Source organism: Tetrao urogallus (genome assembly GCF_951394365.1).
Source record: "Tetrao urogallus genome assembly, chromosome: 22".
Classification (NCBI taxonomy): Eukaryota; Metazoa; Chordata; class Aves; order Galliformes; family Phasianidae; genus Tetrao; species Tetrao urogallus.
In genome coordinates, this window is record NC_136835.1 from 5949863 (window position 1) to 5965478 (window position 15616).

General features: G+C 52.3%; 1 protein-coding gene across 1 annotated transcript in view; it reads left to right on the plus strand.

Annotated features, from left to right (window-relative positions):
• Nucleotides 1-4349: 4349 nt before the first annotated feature.
• KIRREL3 (kirre like nephrin family adhesion molecule 3) overlaps nt 4350-15616 on the plus strand; it is a gene marked incomplete at both ends in the record, with an annotated part of 234571 nt that continues 223304 nt past the window's right edge. Inside the window, one exon of the mRNA XM_079545729.1 lies at nt 4350-4410. Within this exon, the coding sequence (XP_079401855.1) occupies nt 4350-4410 (61 nt within the window). The remainder of the gene's footprint in view (nt 4411-15616) is intronic.

Genomic DNA, 15616 nt, shown 5'->3' on the forward strand with positions numbered 1-15616 from the left:
GGGGTAGAAGGTAGGAACTGGGGGGGGATTTGGGTGGATTTTCCCCTACTTGGGGTGCTTTGGGGTATGGGAAAAGGCAGGGAGGGAGGTGCAGGGGTACCAGAGGTTCTCCTTTTTGGACCTGTGAGCATCGCAGAGCCAACGCTGTGCAGTTATTCAGTTTTATGGACCTTCAATCAAACAAAAAGAGAATTTCCCAGGGCAGAGAGGAGCCGGCGCTTCCCTGCGGCCGTTCAGCTTTTGTGCCATTTATTCCTGAGCAAAACCCCTGCACCAGGGCAGGCAAAGCGCATGGCCAAGGCTGCAGGGACCCTGGATCCCTTCTTTTGCTGGAGTTCTTGCACTCAATGCTGCCTTCAGTGCCCCGGCCCTCATTTCCTTGCTGGCAGACTTGAAAGGGAGAACTTTTCTTTCCCATTCTCCTGTAGCAATAACAATCCCTCGTTAACACAATAAAATTAATCCTGGTGCTGCAATCTGGAAGCCATGCTTTCTCTGAGCCCTACATAACATAATTCCTTTGCCACATTTATAAGGTGCTGCAGTGGTTGGGTTTTTTTGTGTGTGGTTTTTTTGTTTTGTTTTGTTTCTCTCCTTTGCACTGGAAAAAAAAAATGGAAATCTTGTAATCTTGAGATAAATATAACGGTGTGAAGCTTCCCATTCTTCTCCAATCTGATTGCAATGGCAGGAAAAAGGACACAGGCCTAATTAAGGTGCCAATCAAGCAAAAATGGGATGCATTGTTTTTATATAAATGCTTCATTTAACCCTTTGTGTGCCATCCATCTTTGGGGATTTTCTGTGCATCCATTGCTTTTCTCCGTTGCCATGAAGTCCAGGCCAGATTTCCAAAAGAGCTTTCAGGGTGACAGCAGCACAAAGGAGCACTAGAAGGCATCGCTGGCAGAGAGAAAGAGTCCCACCAAGCAGTGCCATGGCATCTGATGGCACGCAGCCCGTGGGGATGCTGAGAGCTCCATGCTGCCCCCAGAGATGGGAGCCTGCAAAAGTCAGAGCTGGATGGGGAACCCCTTATGTTCTTTAGCATCAGAGGTTCAATGGGCCTTACCAAGCAGTTACTGCTTGGCCCCAGACACACAGGTAGAGTTTCACCCCAAAGCTTGGCAGTGGTCCCTGCTTATCAACCATGAGCTGCTCTGCAGCACTGCACAGCCCTCTGCCTCTTCACATGTCTCCATGGAGCATGAAAGTTATGGGTGTGCTTCAATTTGGGGCAGCGTGGCATTTCACCCCCACGGCCTCAGCGTTTCTCTCCCCATGGCTGCTGCTGCCCATCCCTCCTCACTGTATGAGAGCTTTACCAAGTGCCACAAGCAGAGATTTTTGGCAGCTGTCCACGTGGCAAGGAGAGAAAGAAAGCACAGACAGCCCCATATCTGCATCCCAGGGCTGTGTTGGGTTGTCTGCAAAAAGGGGTCAGCAGAGGGACGTGGGAAGGGGCTGGCACTGCATGCTGGTGGCACTGAAAGCTGCAGCACTGCAAATGCCCTTCACACTGTGGGGGGTGCAGGGAGGCAGCTGCACTCCCTTCACATGGGACACCATGAAATGCAAAGGTCTCCCTGCCCTTCCTCAGCATCCTGGCACTGTGATGTTACCTCCTCCCTCCCATTACCCTGCTAATTTGGCTGCCTATCTCCCCACTCAGTGTTCACCTTGCAAGCAAGCAGACGGGGAAACTGAGGCAGCATTGGGTGGCCATGGGGTGAGCCTGCAGCAGAGCAGGCACCCAATCAGTGTTGTAGCATCACGAGCCTTTACAGCACAGGAAACGTGTGATTATATCCCTGCCTGCCTCTCTTCCAGGCGCTTGCCTTAGCTTTGTAATACCCAAGAAGGAAATCCATCTGAGCTGCTGTTGTCCTGCTGTTTAAAACTCAATTTTCCATCAGTATTGCTTCATTTTTACCAAGTTGCTTACATGCTTTATGTTATTCTCCCTTTTTTTTTTCTTCCATTTTGCTGCAGTATTTCAGAACATTTCGTTTCTTGCGCTTCTTGGTAAATAGCCTGGAAGTAAGAGAGTCAAAGGCATGAGAAAAGGAGTTGTGTTCATTGTTGTGGTGTTTCATATCTACTGCACTTGTCAGTGCGGAACACCAGGGGAAAAAACAAAGGGGGGGAAGAGTGGAAATGAAGGAAGATGCTTCGTGCTTCGTCCTCTTTGACTTTCAAAGTTGGAGGACAGAGGGGGCTGCCTGTCTCTCATTCCCAGCATCACGCTTTGATTAAATAATCAAAAATAAACCCCATCTGATTCCCTTTGGCGATGCCTTTCCCAGGCCAGGCAATGTTGCAGCACCATTCAGTGCATGGCTGGAGCACATCAGCTGCAGCAACCCAAAATGATGCCCAGAGCCTGAATTTTCACACCAAATACAAGTACCCCTAAATCAAATTTGATTGCCAAGCCAGACAGAACCACAGGGATAATCAGTTAATAAAACTTTGCAGTTACATGCTGCTTTCATTGAGGGTTTAAAGACCTCCACAAAGGTCAGCGCTACAGCGATGAGAATTTTCCAGCTGAAACGTTTTCACTGGGAAGGAAATGAAGAGAACTATTCTCTTCTCCTGGAAGTTTGAAATCTGGCTGCTTTAAATGCAGGCAGGAGATCATATTCTTTATGGAAGGGAAAAAAAAATAATAATAAAAGAATTGCCATGAAAATGTTAATGGAGTTCTGAAGCTTCACGGAGGCGCCTTACACGTGTAGCAGCCTTAATATGCATTAGTACCCACGGTCTGCAAGCAAACAGCATTTTGCAGATTAAACTAAAACACACCGGGAAAGCCTGAGAGCTGTTCAGGAACGCGATTCCTGCTGAAACGGAGCGGCGTGGATGCTAAGCTGCAGCTCGCTTTGTGCTCCCAGCGCTGGCAGCGCCCCGACCTTTGCAGGCACCTCCGCGTTTTGGGGCTGCTGGCGCTGCTGCACGAGGGGCGGGAGGACAGCTGCAAACCCCCCAAGTTTTAACGTGCACCCTTCTGTCCCAAAGCTCAGGGGTGGGGAAGCAGCACGCGCGTGCAGAAGTGCTCACGTCGGTTTTATTTTGGGAGCGAGGGAGGACGAACGTTAAGCGAAGCAGCCGACCCTGAGCTCCCACCCCTTAACCGCCAACGGACCGCCGCCTCGAGAGCGGCATGAGCCCCAATCGATCCAGCTGGGCGGTAACCCGGGCAGCTCATTAGCACGACTAACGAGCTCTACCCCCAGCGCAGGCAGCTCCTCCCAACCCTCCGGGGCTCCCAGGAGCTGCGGCGCAGCGCGGAGAGCCGGGCCGGCCCCGTTTGAAGTTCACCTCACAGCACAGCAGCGAGTAATTAGAGCCTATAGCTTTAATTACTTTCCAACGCTCTTTCTCTAATTGTGCCGAGCGGCCCAGCTGCCCCTCCCGGGGTCAGGATGGGATGGGATGAGGTGCGATGTGCGTTTGTGCTGGCTGAAAAGTTTCGTTTTCCCTCATTATTGATTTGTTATACTGGAAAGGAGCCCTAAAGCTCATCAAGGGTCACTGCAACAAACGGGCAGCCCTACGGCCCCACCTGGGAGCTCCCCCTCCCCGTCCCCCGGCGCGGTCCTTCCACACCTGTGGCTGCACAGATGTAATTTAAATCTGGGGCGGGGCGGTTAGGACTCGTTTTTTGGCTCCTGACTTCAGGTGTGTGGGCCTGCTTTGCTTCCTCCTGCCCTCCAGAAAAGAGGGTGAGGAGGGAAAGATGTTGCCCAACTCCAAAGTGCTTACAGTGCTGCTTCGTTCTCCTTTGAGGAAATCAGGGTGAGCTGGTGGGGGGGGGGTTTCTTTTACTGTAGTCACACTTGTGCCCTTATGTGCATCGTGTGCTGCTTGTGAGTCTGGAGCAGCTGTGCAGTAGCAAATGAGGTGGATTTTTTTTTAATATGTACGTCTTGTGGTTATCTTTTAACTTTCATTTTCTTTGTGTTTTTGTATCTTGTAAGGGTTTGGGATTTTTTGTTTGTTTTATTTATTTATTGGGGGGACGGGGAGGGGGGGGGGGGGGTAGAATTGCAATTTCCCCCGATTACAAAAACCAGCCGCTAGGCTGCCTCCCCCCATCCCCCCCTTTCGCCTTAGCTCACAAGTAACTCCCCCCACAGCCCGGTTCCCCCCTCCCACAAAAGCCGGGCAGCGCCGCGCCTCACTCCTCGCTCCGCCACTCCCGGCAGCGCTGCCGGGGGAGGAGCTGGGGGGGGCGGCGGCGGCGGCGATGGAGCCGGAGCCGCGTGAGCGAAGCCGGCGGGCGGCGGCCTGAACCCCCCGGCACGGAGCCCCCCACCTCGGCGCAGAGCCCACCCTGAGGAATGAGCGCTTTCCAGGCAGACCTCCTCCTTCTCCTGCTCGCCTGCTTCCTGCTCAGCCACGGTAAGAGCCGGCCCGGCACTGAGTTCCGAGCGGGGCGGGCGCGGGGGGAGCCGGATTTCGGATAGCGGGGACCCCCTCTGCCCCTCGAGGTGCTTTTTGCCTTTCTCTGGATGAGGGAGGACTGCGGAGTTGTTTTGCATGCATCCCCACTGAGGCGGCTCGCCTTATTAAAAAAAAAAAAAAAAAAATCTTTAGCATGCAAATGAGTTCTTTCTGCTCCAGCTCCGCTAATTAGACGATGTTTGTGTGTAAACACGTCTCTGCTCGGCGACCCCGGGGCCGTGGGGCTCGGTTTCGGGCTGCGGGAATGGAGGGCAGCGGGCGATGCGGCTGTGGAGCGCTTCGGGGGGCGGCGGGGGGTGCTGAGCACACGCGAGGTGCTGAGCGTAGAGCGGGGATCCCGAGGGTTTTGGAGGTGGCTGCATCCCTATCGCACCCCCCGACAGCGCGGAGCCGGGGATGGAGCTCGGCGAGCAGCGGGGATGTGCTCGGTAACTTTGCTGCCGGCGTCCTCGCCCTAAAGAAAAGGATGCGGGGGAATGCGGTGCGGGATGCGGCGCTCGGTGTGCGGTCCTTGGGCTGTGTCACCTGTGGAGGACGCGGGGCTCCGTGCCGCTCGGTGCCGGAGCTCAATGCCGTCTGTTGTGTCGCGCTGCCGCGGTCCCGGAGCCGGCGCTGCTTTATGTCAGGGTAGGGCTTGGGGCTGCTGGAATAAAGGGGAAAAAAGCAAACTCACGCAGCTCCTCCATCTGTTGATTAAATGAAGGAGAAAACTTTTGGAGAGAGCGGAGATGCTCCACGGGCAGCTGGGTCTGTGCTCGGCCAGACGTGATGCTGAGCATCCCCACCACCCGCTGCCTTCCCCCACGCCCGGTGTTCCGAGCAGGCTGAGCTCTGAGCTGTCCTCGGCTTCTTCCCTCCGTTCGGCTGCGATGCTGAGCTGTTGCTCTGCGCTCCCTTTCCCTCTCTCACTCTTTCTGCTAGTACTAATATTCCTTCAGGGGGAAAGCTGTGTTTGCATTCTCCTTTCCTTCTGCACAAAAGAAACCCACTGTGTCTTCCATGTAGATTTCTGGCTGAATAAATCTGAACTCCCCGGTGCAGTGGGGATGGGAGCAATTTAGGATCTCATCCCGGCCTCTCTGCTCCCTCAGCTGTCTCAGCTCTCCATGGGTCAAATGGCAGTTTGCTCATGGAGCCAAAGAACTTTGTCTCAGATCCAGCAGGGATTTGTTTCTTTTTTTTTTCCTCCCCTTTTTTTCCCTTCTCCATATTTGCAGCCATTATTTTCTATAAGGGCTAATGCACTTTTTAATAGTGGCTTGAATGCCCCTGTGGCTCTTAGCTGTGTCTTCCCAGGCCGTGTGCATCTGCTACCTTGCTTATTCATGGTTGTGAGGCAGAGATAGTGCCGTGCAGAGCATTTCAGGCTGCTTCCTCCTATAGGAAGAGCCAAATGCATTTCTCCACTTGCTGTTTATAGTATAGAGAAAAGGGGGCTGTTGGCAGCGTGTGGTTTTCTCCCTTCAGGGTGAAGCCATGCAATGGGATTTCATGCAAAAGACTTCCCCAGCCACATGGTGCACTGGGGAAGGAGTGGCCTGGGTGCAGGAGCTGAAGCTTATTTCCTAGTGTCTGTCATGTTTGCCTCCCCCAGAGCAGCTGCTGGGGTGGTTCAGGTGTGTCCAGATGTGTTACAGATGTGGTGTTGCTTTCTGTGGGCAGCAGTGCTCCCAGCAGCTGCTGGGCTGTGGGGTGGGGATGCTCTGTGTTCATCCAGAGGGCACTCATGCCCTGCTCTGCTGGGAGCTGGTGGGCCAAAACTTGCCTGAAGGACTAATTAAAACCCCTTGACCCCTTAAGGAGTTCCGATGGCCCCTTTCTGTGTGCAGGGGGCAGACAGAGCTGTGGCTTCTCTGCAACAGCTGAGTGGATTGGAGGGATTTGCCATAGTAAGGCAGGCAGGACTTAAATTCCTCCTTGCCAAGGGCAGCCAGGATGAGCTCTGCAGAAAACCTTGCTATTATACCAGATCCTAGCTATACCTTCCTTTACAGAAGTCCCCCCGTGCCCTCGGTGGCATTTTCCTTCACTGTTTGTGTGTCTGTGCCCTTGGGTTTGTACTTCATGGCCTCTGTGCCTCCTGGTGGCACGCTGGCTGCCTGCTGCTCCTGTGAGCCCTGCAGGCTGAGATGGAGGGGGGGAAAGGTGCTCACTGCTCCCTGCCAGGGGCTGCTGCTGAGCACAGGCAATAGCCTGAGAGGAGGAACTCTGGGTGTCTGTGCTTCTCTTGAGGTAATCCAGGAAAAGCTGAGTGCCTTGTCTTGACTTTCTGGTGTCTTTCATCCTTGCAAACAGGCAGAAGCAGACTCATTTTCTGAAAGTTACTCCTCCATAAAGCTGTCTCCCCCTGTCCTCCTCTGCTGCAGTGTCATGCAAAGCGGGTGAGGCTGGAAGCAATGCAGGAAGTGCCCTGGCCCCGGGGGCTGTGGGAAGGAGTGTCCCTAAATATGCTCTGCATGCAGCACCCCTAAATACTGTGTGCATGCAACCACCGCCTCCTCCTGCTGCTCTGTGCTGCGCTAACCTACATGCAATTGCAGGATCAGAAATGTATCTTGGATGGGAAGATTCCTGTCTGTCTAGGAATCTACTTCCAAAGATGTTCCCTTTCCCTTGGCGTGAGGAGTTCTGAGTTCTCAGGGTGTTGCAGGGTGGTTTTCTCCTTTTCTCCTTCACAGTTCACTTGGTTCCTCCCTGGAAGTAAATTCTCTACAATCACATAGGGCCTGATGGGGATTATAGCATTGCAGGGAAGGTGCTGGGAGGAGTTTGCACAAGGACTGATGCATCATGCTGGGTGCAAGGGGTGCTTGGGGTTGTGCTGCCTTCAGCAGCCCTGGGCCTGGAAATGAGTAATTAGGGGCAAAGCTGGTTGCTGCTGCCCTGCAGAGAGCAGAGAAGCATTGGGAGGGAAGCATCTCAGCCCCTTTCCTTAAGGCAGCAGGTGAATCCTCTGCTCTCATGTTAGGGAAGTGCACAATGGTCCGAGGGCATTCTCACTGTGTGCTGTCCTGGGGAAGCAGTGCAGGATTGCTTTTTCCCAACGTCTGTTTAATAGCATTTAGATTTCTGCATGCTTCCTCATTTCCCATCTGCACCTCCTGCAGTGAGATTCGCAGGAGGACCGCAGCCAACTTTGCTCAAGCTGGCTTTTCTTATGGGGTTTTGGTGATCCGAAAAGACCGAGAGGGAGGAGCTGTGATTTGTTTGGGTGCCCTTTGCCAGAGGAAAGAAAGAGAGGAGAAGCACCTGCCCTGGTGCTAACACTGCAGCCCTGCCCACCTCCAAGGTGCTGGGCACTCTGAGCATTGCACACACATCTGGAGCAGATGTCAAATGCTTCGATTCAGTGTCACCACTTCAGGGCCTCCTGTGGCTGGACTGCTTACGTTAGAATAAAAAAAGCTTAATGCTCTTCATTTGTAGCTGTAAGTAAAGGGGAGAGAGGCTGATGAGCTCCTCAGGTCATGAGCTGGCAGAGGATCAAGATCTTTGAACAAACTGTTTGCTTACACAAAGATGCAAGGGGGGAAGCTTGGCTTGCTTTGAGCCTCGTTCCTTTGAGCCTGATTTCATGATGAGTTCTGCAGGTTTGTGCCATGCTCCCCGGGTGGAACTGCTGCCAGAGATCTGCTGCACATCACTCCCAAGGTCCCTCCTTGGGATCAAGTAGGTTTTAACAGCTTCTTTTCTCCTTTATTTTCTACCCATTGGTTTGTCTTAAATAACAAGTGGTGAAGGCCCTAGTTTGGGTTGTTCCATAGCAATGCTGGTCAGTCTTTTGGCTCCACTGGGGGCTGCTTCTGGCTGGAGACAGAAGTGACTGCACAGGCATTATCTTCTAAATCAGGAGGCAGTGAAACAAATAGGTTGTAAATCAGTCTCTTATTTGCTGGGGCTTAGGGCAGTTGAAGCAGTGGTTTTTAAGGTGCTCTGCCCTCCCTTGGGACTGGCAGGAGTCCCAGAGCTCTTACAGGGGGTGTGAAGCCGCTGCCTGCAGGATTAACTTCGGCATGCCAAGAAATGCACAGGGCTTCTTTTCTCTTGGCTGGGAAGAAATGAAGCTTAAAACCTGAGCTGCCCTTTCCAGGCGAGGGGTGGGTTGCCCCCGGCACTCGTGTGCTCCTCTTTCCTTCTGTGCCAAAATATGGGGAGGGGGGATAGAGCCATTTCTGATCTGTGCGTTGCAGTGGGACAGAACAAATGCTGGGTTCTGATCTTAGAAACTGGCCTAACAGATGTCCTGGCTTGATGTGCCTTCTGAGTATAATAAAGGCTGTTTATTCATCGCCTTGCTGGCAAGCCCCAGCTCGAGCGTTTGCCTTTCCCTGGTGGCAGCCTCCAAAGTGGAGCAGAAGGAGCTGTAGGTCACTTGGCTGTTCCGCAGCTCTTGCTTTTACTGAGCTGTATTAAGAAGCTGAAAAGCAAAATATTCCTTGAGTTATGGCTCCGGGCTCCTGCCTATTTGCTGTCACATGCTATGCAAGTAGGAGGTGGAACGCACGCATTGTTAAAGTCAGATGCTAACTTCAGGATAAGATCTTGTCTTAACGCGTTCCTTCAACGCCTCCTCTTGCAACGGGAGATACTGCAGCATCTCCATCTCGCAGCGGAGCAGGAGGTGATTCTGAGGGCTGTGCACATCAGGTGTGAACCAGGTCAATGGGAACTGCCTTCCATTTCCCAGGACTTTGTGTTTGGTGGAACTGCTGTGCTGGGGTGATGTGTGTGGCCGTGTTGTGCGCTGCCCACCTCGAGCTGCTGCTGATGTTGTGCTGGGGGCTCTTGCTGTCGTTGGGTGGCATGATGGTGATGGACACACCTTGCTGTGTGTGCTGGGATGCTGAAGGATGAACGTTTCGGGTGTTTTTGGTGTATCCTCTGAATGGACCCCAGCTGTGAGCCAGCGGAGCTTTGCTGGTTACAAATTAACTATGCAGTAAGAGTGGAAAGGACGAGCTTTCTCAAACTTGCCCTTGGATGGAAGCTCAGGCTGTGCTGTTACTTTGTTTTTCCCCCCCAGGAAGCAGATCCCTCAGGTTAGGCGCCCACCTTGCACTTTCAGCCAGTATTCACCATTCAAATTAATGTTGCCTAACTCATTAAAAGATGAGAAATAAAGGCCTTCATCCTTCCCAGGCCTTACCCTTCCCCCTCCACCAGCACAAATGAGTATTCAAGCTGTATGCTGCCAGTCAGTAAATGTCAATATTGGATAAGTGTTTCCTTTATATCGCTGCAGTTTAGCATAAGCTGCTTGGAAACAAATGTCTTCCATAAGCATGAGGTGTTCGGTAAGTACACAGTCAACATTACTATGAGGATTAAATAAATGTCAGCCCCACTTGTGTGCTCAGCAAAGAGTTCAGCGGGGTGACGGCAGGAGGGGTTCCGTCCCCCCGGCGGGATTTCGCCTGCAGGGCTGGGGCTGCGAGGAGCGGCGTCGTGCCGCGCAGCCCGGAGGAGGGGATGCTGAGGGGCGGCCCCGTTTGGAGCAGCGCTGCGCTCCCCTCGGGCGGCTGCAGCCTCACTGCGTCCCTTCCGCCTGGCGGGGGCAGCAGCAGCGCTCGCACGGAGCCCGCGGTCCGCAGCGTGCGGGGCTCAGCGCCTCCTGGGCTGGAGGGGGGATTCGGGGTGTCCTGAAGCTGTACCCGCTGTTACGTGGCTGTACGGTGGATCTGGGGGCCATCCCGGCTGGGAGCACGTGGGGGTGACCCTGCTTTGCTCGGAAGGGGGAGGGGGCTGTGCCAGGCCCATCTGTGACCTGTGTGTGTGAGTGGTGGTGTGAAGGTGCTTTTTGGGGCTCGGGGGGCACAGAGTGCCTGCAGCAGTGAGTGCTGCTGGTCGGAAGTACTGCCTTATTTGTTGCTCTTCTACCAACAGATCTGAGTGAGACCTGATGCTCCCCCAGCTGTGTCTCTAATAAGCTGGGAGTGACAAGGCTGTCCCTCTGACCCCCCCCAAGTGCTAAAGAAACAAAGCCAACAGATGCTAAAATTAGGCACAGCTGTTTGCAGTGTTTTGTCCTCCTGATCACAGTCTGACACTGTCTCTGCTCATTCCTCCTCTTGCCCAGGGACTGGAAAGGTTTAAGATAGCAAAGCTTTGAGTGGCTGCAAATTAACTCCTTATGCCTGAACTGAAGCCTGTGTTACTGGTAGGGGGCAAATTGCTTGTGATTTCTTTACCTGTACTTATAATAATGGGAATTGTGTGGTGACATCAAGGTGTGCTCTGTCAGTACTGGGGAGCTGGAGGGTTCACTGCACTGATGGCACTGGTGCAGTCGGGCTGGATGTGAGTTGGGGTCTCACCTGGCGTCGTACGTCTGAGGTTTTGCCTTTTGTGTGAGCATCTGTCTCTCACAGCAGGAACGGTTTCTGTAGATTCCTCTTGCTCTGGTCATGCTTAAAATGATGCTGTTGGTTTAAGATAGATATAACTTGTGATAAGCTGGGAAACACAGCACCCTCTGAAGTCTTCAAAGCCCCCTTGCATCATGCAGGCCAGCAAGGCAGGGCTCTGCTCGCCTTTAAAGAGCTGACACCACTCACCTTCCCTTCTTCTCTGGGAGCTGCTGACTGCATCGAGCTGGGGTCAGCTACGCTTGCTCAGCATCTCTGTGCAGCTTCTCATGTAGGAGCTGTGATCTCTTAAACATACCTTTTTTTTCCCCCTTACTTTCTGTGCTGGAAACAAGCCTGAAGCTGGCTTTTCCTGGGAAGGATGAGAAGGGCAAGAGGACAGGGCAAAGCGCATCCGTTTTCTCAAGGAGGAGAAAAGGACTCCATGCACTTGCCAAACAGCTGGATGTCCCTGATGATGTCTCTACAACGGTTCCTCTAGCAAACTCTTGATCCAGCATGCTGATCCTTCCCAGCAGGCAGGTTTCTCTCTATGGTTTGGCTTTCTCCCAAGCAGACGCAGAAATCCATGTAGTGCTTGTAACCTGTGTGAGTTGCTGCTGACTCGAGCAGATCGGGGCTGCTGTCCCAGTGGAAGCATCTCATTCAAAATCAAGAAGAAAAAGCTGAAGCTTTGAAACTTGTTGGAGTGCAGGAAACATTCTGGAGCAGTGGAATGGAAGTGGTGAGGTGGGCTGGCCAAAACTATGTGCTTTGATTTTTTATTATTATTATTTTGCAATGTTAGTGGTGGACTCAGGAAGGTGGTACTTTGTGCAGGTAGGATTGCAAGTCCTGCTGTTGCAGAAGCTGTCTGACCCAGGATTGCCTCTCACCTGGTCAGCAAACCCCCCCACCAATGTGCCCATTTGTCACAGTACTCTTAATCCTCAGATGGTGCTAACCTGATGAAACCTGTAAAGCATCTTACATTTCAGTGCAGTGTGGTGTTGTTTGGCACTGCTTTTTATTTTCCCCCTTGGTCTTTGCTTACCCCTTCTGCTGTGTGCCACCAGGACATCGTGTTCCTGTGTGTACTCCATTGCTTTGAAAGCACCCTCAAAATCTGCTTATAATTATTAGAAAATATGGAAAGATTAAAAAAGGTGCTGATGATATTCGCATGGCCCTGATGCATTGAGCAGGTAAAGAGAGGACCTCAAGAGGCAATTGAAGAGACTGATGGGCAGTAATGGGTGTAATAGTAATTTTTGTGCTGTGTTTTTAATAGTGATCGACGACAAACGCAGCTGGAGCCCCCGTGCGGAGACCAAGAGATGCAGTTCAATTACAGAGGCTTCTTAACTTAATGAGGCCATGTAATAAAAATGAGGCATAATGAGCAAAGTGTAATAGTACTATTATGCTTATGAGCCCTCTAACAGAGGGCTGAGCAGGCAGCAGGGATCATCTTGTGCTCTCTCGGGGAGGAAAGGCTTTGGCTGGAATGGAGGTGGGGTTTGGGGTTTGTTTGGGGGTTGGAAGAGTATTGGATGGCCTGTCACTCATTGAGATGGGGATGCAGGAGCAGACAATATTGCTTTGGGCACTGTGGGGGCTGATCCCTCGTGCTTATGGGTTGTTTTGGCATGGCTCTGAGCTGTGGGTTTCAGTTCACTTGGTCCTTGCTTGGGGAGCACCGTGTGGGCATTGAGGCCATGCAGGAGTTCAGCTTTTGTGGCAGCGGGGTGTGTAAGCAGCTGGGAAGCTGGTGGGCAGATCCCTGGGCTGCAGCCATTGGCTTGGAGGCTGAGTGTGGGGGGTTTGCAGCACCTGGATTGGGGGCGGAGGAGGATTAGTGTCTGCGGAACAGTTCCATCCCCACTGCTGTTAAATGTAGTTAAACTTGAGCGACTTCTAATCTAATAATGAAAGGAAGAGAAATAAGTGTTCTCAGTGATGCATGCCCCTCACAGTAAGTACTAATTGAAAATGTATTTACTTTAAAATGAAAATGTAATACGATAAATGGTGGGTTGAGAATTTGGTGCGCATAGGAGGGAGAAGTGAGCAGACTCCCAGCTGCGGGGCTTGGCTGTGGGGTTGGGCAGGAGTGGGATTTCATGTGCTGGGGGGTCAGGAGGCCCAGAGAAAGGGCCTGAGGTTTGTGTTAGAGCAGAGCTCAGAGCTGTACTCTGCTGAAATTGGGGTGTGTTTGGGTTCTCTCTCTCACTGTGGTCTGCAGAGGAACATCCAAGCTGGGCTGCTGCTCTCCTCGCATGCCTTGCAGATCTTCTCCAGCCAGAGCTCTTGGGGAGGGAGGTGCTGAGCCTTTTAAGACTGGGGAAACATCCCTTGTCACTAGGATAGTGAGGCTGAGCTGTAATCCCTGCCCCTTCCTGTGCTCTCGAGACCCTGGCTTGGTGGATGGGATGGGCAGAGCTGGGGAGGTGCCTGCTGCTGCTTGATGCCCAGCCCTGCATTGATGCCCCCAGCAGACCTTTGGCTGGCAGTGCTGTTGCTAGAGCATCCCTTGCTTCTTGAATTCAGTTTGCCCACCACCTCCTGTCACAGAATCACAGTATGGTTTGGAAGGGACCTCAAAGGTCATCTAGCTCCAACGCCCTGATCCTCTGCAGCCTGTCTCTAGCAAGACACAGTTCCCACTGCTGAAGTCAGAGGTGCATTTTAAAGCAGTCTGTAGGCAGAGCTCAGTGCTGCACAACCAGTGACCATTAAAGGATGAGCCCTGACAAAAGCCATCCCCAGCACTGTAATCTTTGGAGCGAAGCACTCTGGCCCTAATCCCTTCACGCAGAGTTTCTGCTTGTTTCTTCATATGGGTGCATTTGTATAATTTGCATTTTGCACTCTGATCATATGCATAGAATTCAAATTGAAATGGGGGTTTGAATAGATTTGCATGCTAATGAGGGACTGGCTTTATTTATTTATTTGGAGCCCTCTCGGCGGCATGCAGCTCTGTTGGTGACAGTTCCAGCAGCATGAGGACTTTTGCTTTTCCCCAAATCTATACTCATAGAATTGTGGCTGGTGGTCATTGCTCCAGCTCTTGTCCTCTTGAACTCTGATCCATCAAAATTGAAGAATAATTTCACCTTATTGAAGTAGAGATTCTGTTAAGAGTATACCAGTGCCAGCTGGGACTGGGTACAGCCGTGCCAGGCAGCAAAACAGAGCTGTGTTAGAAGTGGTTACAGGAGATGTGAGCCAGTGATGCTGAGTGCAGAGCAACCGGAGCGTGCCCCTGCTCCCTCCTTGACCTCACAGCGGTGCTCAGGGGGAGCATGGGGCACCTGCTGGCATTGGTACCTGCTCCTCTCATCAGTGTGTGACCCCTCTCCATCACTGGGCAGTTATTTTGGTTGTGTGTTGGCAGCTGACCTTGGGATGCTGCATCTGGGTTTGGTGATGCACATCAATCCTGCTGCCACAGCATGCGGTGCTGCTGTGCTCCATCCGTGCTGTTCTCCTGTGATGGGAACGCTTCAGCCTCTGTGAGTCAGTGCAAGAGGAGGAGGTTTGGAAGTCTTGAACTGCCATCGGGGAGAGAAGGGGAAGCTGAGGACAAGGAGAAGACTGCTTCTCAAACTCCATTCCTGGGGAGGAAAGCACACGGAGGCCCAGGTGCTTTGCTGCACTGCAGCTCTGGGCTCCCTTCCACTCCCCACCTCCCCCCGTGCCCACCACAGATGCACCCACTGTGTAATGTGAGGCTGAGGCTTCCCGTGCCAGCTTTCCCTTCCCAGATGCCTTCTGCAGCTGAGGTCGGTGCTGTAAGACGGCCAAGCTGGGCTGCAGGAATGGCAGCAGGAATTGGGTCAATCTGTGCTGCCCTGGGAGAGCTGGTTCCTCACCGAGCAGCCTGGCGTCCCATTAGCATTGTGCAGGGGATGTTAGAGGTTGATAAGGGAGCTGTTCTTACTGCCAGTGGGGCTTGTTTGGGGCTTATTGTATGTTCCAGTGTATATTTTAACGTAGTCAAAGGTGACTTACAACTTCAATATTAATTTTAATACTGATTGCTCATGTTTATCTACGTGAAGCCAGATTAATCTCAGCCCTTGCTGATCCTGCTGGTAGCTTTTTTTCCCCTGGCTCGAGATGCATGTGGCCACCAACAAAAGGCGGGGACAAAGATGTTTGCATGGTGATAAATAATCGTCCCAGGGTCTGCTTTTCTTCCAGAGAAATCTCTCTGCTCTGAGAGCTTAACAAAGGCATCAGTGGGAGCTTCTGCTTTTGTACGAGGTTCTCTCCTTGCCTCATGGAGTGGGGCTTTGCTGAACAACGTCCAGCTTTGTGCTTCCCATGGAAACCTCATTTCTGTTGTTGTTGTTCCTGCCTGGTTTTGCAGGCTCTCTCTAATCCAGCTCCTTCTGTGCCACCTGCATGACAATTTCTCCTATGCTTGCTGGGTGTGTTGCAAAATATTCACTGCTGGAAATGACAGTATTTTGCAGATGGAAGGTGTCACTGGAGCAGAGTGGGTGGGAGGGAGGTGGGTCACTGGCCTGGGTGGGGCTGCTCGTGCCTTCAGGCAGAGCCATCAGCTGCAGATCTTGGTGAGGGTTCTTGCTCTGGGTGCTTCACACCACTGCCACTTTGAATGTGATGTGCTTTAAGGTGACCAAAGTTGAGCATCCAGCAGGTAGGTCCTTGTGGCAGAACTCAGTGTTGATTGCAGGCTGCTGGGTCTTCTGTGTAAGTAGAGGCTGGTGCTCTCTACTTAATGGGATGAGGAAGAATGACTTTAAACTGGAGGGCAGGTGTTTGAG